Here is an 8,903-nt window from a genome sequence, read left to right as displayed (position 1 = left end):
ATCTACATATCTACATATCTATCTATCTATCTATCTACGTATCTATCTATCTATCTATCTATCTATCTAAGTTTATCTGACTTGTAGAATAACATGGGTATAACATGATTGCATATCAACCAAATCTTTCACACAGGAAATAAACCACAATAAAACATTTTGGGATTTACAGTAAAACTATTAAATCCAGAACTTTTGCATGCTCCGTATCCAAATGTCACAGCACAACTTCATAATCTAAATTGAAACGATAAAGTAATACGACTTAAAAAGACGTATAACTGGTACCACATGCGGGTGATGAGGACATGGAAATCATAAACCTGCCCGCGTTTCCCTGGCTCTGATTTACTGAATTATTTCACAGCGACTCAACCGGTGCCAAATGAACTCCAGATTACAATAATACCACTGGTGGAGCAATTAAGACCACATAAACACTGCATGCAGAGTTCTGGCACCAGGGTAAGCCTCCTCACTCTGACTCTGTGTGTGTACACACACGCACACACACACACACACACACACACACACACACATTGTTCTCCCCACACTTTGCACCTCGCACACACTCCTAAGTGAGGGTGGTCAGGGTGTCAGCCTTCACCGCTTCTCGGCCCGTATCCATCACAGCCGGGCGAAGGCTAACCCGACAAACAGCCAGCATCATCAGCAGATGCCTGGGCTAGCAATGGAGAGGAGTGATACAGACCTTGACACAGCCACTCAAAGGCAGACAAGAGAGTGGGGACTGGGGGAGAGGAGGAGAGGAGGAGAGGAGAGAGGAGGGAGGATGGAAACAGAGAAAATACAAGATTTGAAAATACAACGCACGCACGCGCACACGTAGGTACAGCTCACACTCGTTCCCTACAGTCTGAATACAATGAAACAACATTTGCACTGGTATGACAGTAGCTGCCCAATGAAAGCTGAGTATGTCTGTGTGTGTGTGTGCGTGTCTCTCTCTCTCTCGCTCTTTCTGTGTGTATTTGTGTACATGTGGGTTCAGAGCCCATGCCGCCATTTCTTTTGAAAAACTTCTAAAGGCTCCCATGGTGGTGGGCGCTTGTTTGCAGACGCTTACCTCTATAGACAAAGAACGTGGGGGCATACATTAAAGGATTGGCACGCTACAAAAACAACATGCATTACATGTGCTTTAACACAGCGCCACATAAAAGTGTCCATGTGCGCTTAACTCCCACACCAAGCACACAGAATGTAGACATTGGACCCAGCATGGGTCTGTCTCTCTCCTGCTCATCTGTGGGACTATGTAAATATGATTAGAGTGGATTATGGTAATGTGGAAATGGGGGGGGGGGGGGATCTGGTGGGTGCAGGGCGATATTGTGCGCTCTCGTTTGGGGGAAGAGTTAATTGGTTAGGTTGGCTTTGATGTTGTGGCGGTGGGAGGGGAAGGGGGGGGGTAGGTGGGGGCGGTGAGGGGGTTGGGAGAATCTGACAGTTTTTATTTTTGGCCTTGAAGGGATGTGTGTTGGCTGTGAGTGAAAAGGCCCCATGGTTGGACTCCAGGGCCATATTCAGTTCTCCATTTCTTTTGTCTTATATTTTGCGACCGCAGAGCATAAGACAACATGGCTTTGAGCTTTTATTATGCATTAGTCTCCACAGTCCTCACTTGTTCTCTGCTTTGACTGTTTTCAACTCTCATGGCTGTGATACTTATCCTCTTATGTTTTGTCTCATTGTCTTTTAATTGTTTTTATTCATATTCCTGTAAAGCGCATTGTGTTGCATCCGTGATTTGACTTGATTTCATTCATAGCCTGGCACCCGTAGACAGACCCACTGATACTAATAGGATTACAGGGAGATAGAGCTAGTAAAATACACTTCTCAATATCAAATGACTGGCCTTCTGAAAGCATCCACATCTGTATGCAATGTAGCATTACCCCTGGATTTAAGGTGGACTGCTCTGTTCCAGGTCATAAATAGGATTAGGGTTTTACACGCCCACATAAAGCCCTCTGAAGCTAAACTCTGCTATGGATGATGTCCTTAAAACAGGCATGGCATACATCCTAAATACTTCACAACACCCACACCATTATCACAAGATGTCTCACAGTAAGCACCAGTGTTGTCAGTTGTTATATAATGTTTCATGTATATTCTATAGGCTGTTAAATAGACCTTCAATGTTGATGGAACCTCCGTATTAGGTGGACTGGTTCCCCACAGAAACTCACAAAAGAACAGCGGCGGCAGATTGTGCAGCCTAAAAATAAAACTACAAACTAAATTGGCATGAAATAAAATGGAACGCATTTCCAGTAATTAGGCTCCCTCAAAGCAATGTATAGCCATTGACATTCGTACAGGATTTAAATTGTGTATTTGAGATATAACAATCCGTTTGTGCAGTAATTAAGAGGAAGGGGATTGATAAAAAAAACTAAAAAACAAGAGGAGGCTTCATAAGTAAAAATCTTGCAATTTTATTTGCATATAAAGGCAGCTAAATATATCACAATGAACTGAAAGACAGAGAGCAGACCTAAACTTTCCATGAAGAGGGAAACTAACTCTCTGAGTAAGAGAGAGAGAGAGAGAGAGAGAGAGAGAGAGGGAGAGGGAGAGAGAGAGAGAGAGAGAGAGAGAGAGAGAGAGAGAGAGAGAGCGCAAGAAAGACAGAAAAAGAGCGAGCATTTACAGTGGCAGAATTGAGAAACTATTGGCAACATTTTTTTGTGCTAGCAAGATTGCATTTACACACAGTGCAAAATCAGAAAAAAGCAGTAAAAACACAAATGCTATCAGATCTACGATTTAAAGTACAACTTAACCATGTTTAGGCAGGTGTGTCTCAAGGGAAAAAAAAAAAAAAGAGTCACCTGTCAGATTGTGAAATGCCTTAAACTCTGAGAACCTTTCCTCTCTCATCCAAGATGAATGTCTACCTTAAGGTGGGAGTAAGTACAGAAACATGAAAGAAACATTTCAACAACATTTGATGGGAGTAGTAAAGAAACAGAATGGATCACGTACAGGTGAGCACAACAAAAATCGCACCAGGATGTTTTTAACCAACACAACTTTTAGTACAGATGTTTTACAACATGAATATATAATATATATATTTATACATTTTTTTTTTTCCAAATTCATCAGATTTGCAGAAGGAGATGTTAGAGTGTCTCAAGCATATAATTTGATAGATGTCTCTCCCTGTGGTGTGGTGTGGTATGACTGTGTTGATGGGGTAATAAATAAGGGCTCTCTCTGAGCTGGCAGAGAGTGGGGTTCTAGCTGAGAACGATAAAGCTAGTTTAAGGCAGCGTCCCTGTCAGCCAATAAGAAAGCAGAATTGTCCAGAAAACAAAAACAAAAACAAAATAAAACAGAACACAAAAATAAGTACAAAATAAACAATGGCATCCGATACCCACATTTCCAGCCAACACAAACCAAAAAAATAAGGAAATTGTACAAATTCACAAAGCATTATTTATCTTACAGATTTGACCGATTTTCTTCAATAGCAAGATTGTTTAACCACTTAGCCCCTCCCCCCCCCCCCACCCCATCTCTAACCTCATACCCCAACCTCTACTCAACCCCACACTTTTCCACTTCCACTGACAGCTTACAAAAGACCAATGTCTTGGAAATAAACACTTAGTAGAATTCTTTTGACATTTTGTTAGAAAAAAAAAATTGGTAGTTTATTCTGGCTGCCACCAACCGTACCCCCTACCCCCTCTCCCCCATCCCCCCTCCTCCCGTCCCCAGCCCCGCGGTCTGAGGGTCAGTCTCAGGAGCTGGAGGGGTTGGGCAGGTCAAAGACGATGGGGGGGTTGGTGGGCTGGAAGCTGACGGTGCATGTGGACGAGTTGATGAACGTGGTGAACCCGTCTGTCATGATGCCATAGCCTATGGAGGAGGAGAAGGAGGAGGAGGAGACCAACACATCATCAACAAGCGCCGCAGGGAGTCCCACGCATCATCAGCGTTAGACACAGGCAGAGGGACACATCTAAAACCCTACTGGGGATTTCACTCGATTTCAAAATCGTTCTCTTTTCTACACGTTTCATTAGAGCAGGAAAACTAGAAAAAAACACTGGAGGGAGGGTTGGACAGAGAGAAAAAGAGAGGATGGAGGGAGAGGGAGAGGGCCTCATCTGGTGAGCACTGAAGCCTGTCTTCATTCTAGAGGAAGATTAGGGCACAAACACCCGAATGACACCCCAGCTCGAGGGACATACCATCAACCCCTTTCTCAGTCCCCAACTCCAACCCTTCCCCCATCCCATCCCCCTCTCTCTACCTCTAAAAGTTAGGATTAGGGTGTGGTAGACTGATGTGAGATCTGACCTTCATGTATTCCTCCAAAGGCGTGGAGCTTGGGCTGGACCCTCCTCTGGACTGTGTTCAGCAGCTCCACACAGCCCACCCGCTGCAGCTCCTTAGGAACCCAGTCTCTGAACCCTGCAGAACAGAGAGAGAGAGGGGGGGGAGGGAGAGAGAGAGAGAGCAAAGACCAAAACACATTAATCACAGAGAGAGAACCAACACACATTCATCACCTCTCTCTGATCCACTTACCAAAAACCTCTTTGCAGTAGGCAGAGGTCCAGCCCCGAGGCCCTGCCCTTGCCCCTATCTCCTGCCCTTCTCTTTCCCTATCCTCTATCCGCCTGCCCCATCCCCCCATCCCACCAGCCCCCCAGCCCCTTTCCCCCCTCTCCCTTCTTCCCAATCGTTTCCAGCGTCTGTCACACTGGTGCGAAATCGAGTTTCCATGCAATCAAGCAGCCGCAGCAGCAGCCGCCTTCCGAAGGCGAGAGGAAGGAAATCACTCAATAAAGCCAGGCGGAGAGCACAAAGAAACAGAGGAACAAACACAACCGAAGCTAAAACAACAAGAAAAACAAAATCATTGTGTGCCTCAGGAGTAAACAACTTCAGCGGAACAATATTCAACATATTCTTATGAAATGTGGAGCCAGATAGGTTGGAGCATGGGAGGAGGGTAAAGTTGATTATGCATAGGAGGATGTTGTACACACGCGCATGCACATGCGCGCACGTGCACACACACACACACACACACACACACACACACACACACACACACACACACACACACACACACACACACACAGACACACACACACACAGACACACGTTCCTGCAAAGCCATGTAAATGTATTCATCGATTTAAATAATGAGGGGCAGCCCCATTAGGTATGGTGATGAGGGGGGTTGTGATTGGATAATAGGACTCACCTAGGGGAGGGCCGTGGGTCATCAGTATGTCGATGCCCTCTGGGACCTGGTTCCATTTATCCAGCAGAGACTGGCCCCGGGGCAGGTTAAACCCCCAACCGTTAAACCACGGGGTCCTACAGGGACACAGGCAGAGAGAGACAAAACACAGTCCGTTAAAACATGGATCTGTTACAAAGATAGGCCATGCCCATGGAGAGGCGTCTGGCTAGAGTAATCCTATTAGAATAGACCCCTCTATATAACCCCCCCCCCCAACAAAACGTAAGGATTCTGTACATTAAACACACACACACACACACACACACACAAACAACGTAGCACACACACACACACAAGCAAATGTGAATTTCAAAACATCGGGAAACCATGGACTGTGTCATCTGGTTGAAATCCAACCACCCCCCCCACCCCCCTCCCTCTTTGTCCCCATCCCCCCCCCCCCCCCAGACAGACTGAAGCAGATTGATTGACATGAGATGGGCCACCTCAGGCAGAGTGGATCTAACACTGCTGCCACGGCCTGACAGGCACCGTCGCAGCCTCCCCTCCGTAGATACAAAGGACCCCCCGCTTCTCCTGACAATGAGAGAAGGATGGATGGAAGCGGGAGGAAGGGGGGTGGGTGGGGGGAGGTACAAACAGATGAAGAAATGAAGGGATCGTGCGGAGGTTGAAGATGTGAGCGGGGGGCGGAGGAGGAGAAGGAGAAGAGAAGATGGAGCAGGGGTTGGTTGATAAATCGATCGTTCATTTATCACAATAGAGGTAATGGCAGTGGAAAAATGACAAGTGAGGAAGGGCCCATACATCATCATCACCCACAGCATCTCAGTATGACGTTTAAACAGACGCACACTGCAGACAACAACCCAGAGAGCAGACTGAATTCCCCTGCCTCATAGGGAGTCTGTAGAGCAGCAGGTAAGCACTGTTCGGAGTAAACATTGCTTGGAAATGGCTGTCCAAAATGCAGGCTATTTTTTCCAGAACATTTCAGGACAACAAAGCCCCCTCAGCAAGCTGGTGTAACCGGTCAGCGAACATAGGGAACAGACACAGGCAGCGGGTTCCATTTTGAGTCACTTGTGTATCGTATTTGACCAGCGGGGAAATCAGGCCTTCAGAAACATCGATAGGCTTCGTTACAGTGAGGGATGGATGCCCCGGCAACAACCAATGACTATCGAATGCCAGTGAAGTGAGCTCTGACCAAAAAGAAAAAAAAACAGAAAAAAAAAACACAACAACCTGAAATGGCTCCCCAGCCCGGGCGCTCACACGTTCGCTTGCTCGTTCACTCGTTCCCTCATTCTCTCACTCAGTGGAGAGCTGAAAAATGAGAGAAGAAATGAAATGTGAGGAGCGGGTGGTGGGGGGGGGGGGGGGACTGAAGGCCACCGCCTCAACTGATTAATTAGAACTAATCACACAGATCTGAGTTAATGGAAGTCTAATGGATTACTGTGAAGACTTGCCACTTCCCCGTTAGAAATACTACTGGGGAGCGAGGGGAGAGAGAGAGAGTCCTGGAAAGCACTGAATCAAATCGGGCGCGGGGGGCTTTCTGCTCCAAGTACAGAGAGAAATGTAGCCGGGCTATTCTTTCCGAGCCTGTTTTGAGTAATCGCAAGGCAGGCAAAGTTTGAAAAATTGACGATTTTTTCCTGTTCCACAAAACAAATAGCCGCATCCTGTGCCTAAATAAATAAAAAAGCGGCGGACATTATTTTCCTCCGTGTTTCACATACGTTTTCCGCGCGCAAACACATTCATCTGAGGAGGAGAAGCAGAAAACCTTGACGTGAGGTGTAGTCTTGATTCTAACCAAACGCAGGGAATGAAGCGGGCTGGGAGTTGGAGTGGACGGCTACAATGGCCCCATTGTTGGGCGTCTGCCTATGAAATATACCTTCCATGCGAGCGCATTTGTTAACCTCCATAAAGATTAATGACATCCCGGTCACATAAAGGAGAGATTGTTTCCTATGTGGCTGTGACACACAGGTTTTATTATACTGTACTGTACTGCAGTGTGTGTGTGTGTGTGTGTGTGTGTGTGTGTGTGTGTAGCAGTTAGGCTGAGAGTGTACAGTATGTCTATATACTGCTACAGTGTGTGTGTGTGTGTGTATGTGTGTGTGTGTGTGTGTGTAGCAGTTAGGCTGAGAGTGTACAGTATGTCTATATACTGCTACAGTGTGTGTGTGTGTGTGTGTGTGTGTAGAGCAGTATGTACATAAGCATAGTGCCGTGTGTGTCTGTGTGCGTGTGTGTGTCTTTTTACTTGTGAATGTGTGTGTCTGTACGGTACGTGGTGCAGTGTGCATGAATGTGTGCAGAGGTTCAGCTCTCGTCCCCCGCGATCAGGCTACATCCTGAGTCTCGCCTTGACGCTCGCCATCTGGAGAACGTCACCGTGGTAACAAAGAGGAGCGTCTGGAGGCGGGCACAGGAGGAACCAGACCAGCATCACAGAAATAAAACGAAACAGACAGGGCACCAGACAAAGAGGACAGACTTGCATGTTTCAGCATACAGGACCTCGAACTGGATCAGTACCAGACCCAGGTCCCTTCACACACACATTCACATGGACGCTAGAAACGCTCGACTGTCTTTACACTGTTCTTAAAACGATTCTGGAACAGGGGGAGGGTCTGACAGACTGACCATTCGATACGCCTGATGTCAAAACATCAACCTCTTCAAGAAATGACTCGTCTTTGAAGTCAAACATCGGTCTGAATGTAGATCAAATGTAGCCGTGTTTGGAAGGGTCTGTACACGACAGTAATCAACAGTGAACGAGTCTACATACATCCAGCTCTAGGGTCTCCATGTTGTAAGCGAAGCAAGATTACAAGTCCAAGTCTATAGTTTCAGAGCTCCTCTCACAACAGGATGGCATTGGAATGCGATAGGAAAAAAAAATTGCATTACAAAGACTAATGCTTGTTACCATAGTAACAGGATCCTAACGACCCCCCCCCCCCCCCCCGCTCCCCTCCCCCTTTCCCTCTTGAATCAAACGGTGAAACGGGTTGAAGTTGCAGCGTTGGTGCCCAGCAGTGGTGAGTCAGACAGAACCCATTTAGCCTTGTACGCAGAACGTCAATATTCAATTAGGCCCACGGACATCATTAGAACGGCGCACAAGTCTCAACGGGCCTGACACCGCTCTTAACCTGTCTCCCCCTCCACCACCCCCCCCCCCCCCCCCCCACACACACACACTATTCTTCCTATGATTCTCCTTACCCTGTTCCTCCTCTTCACCCCCTTCTCCTTAACCTGTCTCCCCCTCCACCCCCCCCACTCCTCCTCCCTCTTAACCTGCCCCCCCTTAACCTGTCTCCCCCTCTCCATCCCCTCCTCCTTAACCTGTCTCCCCCTCTCCTTAACCTGCCCCCCCCCACACACACACACAGTTTTTATAGTTCCTAACCTGTCTCCCTCTAAACTAAAGGTTCTTCTTAACACATCTCCTTTCTTCACCACTGCCCCCCACCCCCCCCTCTCCCTCCCTCCCCCTGTCCTGTCCCTGACCTGCCCTACCACCTTTATTTACCGTGTGAAGGTCAGGGAGAGGGAGAGAGTGTTTAGTAAACACACAGAGATATGTGCTCAGATCCCCCTG

At 47.2% G+C, this 8,903-nt stretch overlaps 1 protein-coding gene across 1 annotated transcript in view; it reads right to left on the bottom strand.

Annotated features, from left to right (window-relative positions):
* Window positions 1-3,771: 3,771 nt before the first annotated feature.
* mpped2a (metallophosphoesterase domain containing 2a) overlaps window positions 3,772-8,903 on the bottom strand; it is a 42,307-nt gene continuing 37,175 nt past the window's right edge. The window contains exons 5-7 of the mRNA XM_083691623.1: window positions 5,264-5,379; window positions 4,348-4,461; window positions 3,772-3,903 (exon numbers count right to left, since the gene is read on the bottom strand). Coding sequence (XP_083547749.1) covers window positions 3,785-3,903; window positions 4,348-4,461; window positions 5,264-5,379 — 349 coding nt within the window. The 3' untranslated portion in view covers window positions 3,772-3,784. The remainder of the gene's footprint in view (window positions 3,904-4,347; window positions 4,462-5,263; window positions 5,380-8,903) is intronic.

This window comes from Argentina silus (genome assembly GCF_951799395.1).
Source record: "Argentina silus genome assembly, chromosome: 19".
NCBI lineage: Eukaryota > Metazoa > Chordata > Actinopteri > Argentiniformes > Argentinidae > Argentina > Argentina silus.
The sequence above is the reverse complement of the archived record's forward strand: the minus strand, read 5'-3'. Positions and strand labels throughout refer to the sequence as shown.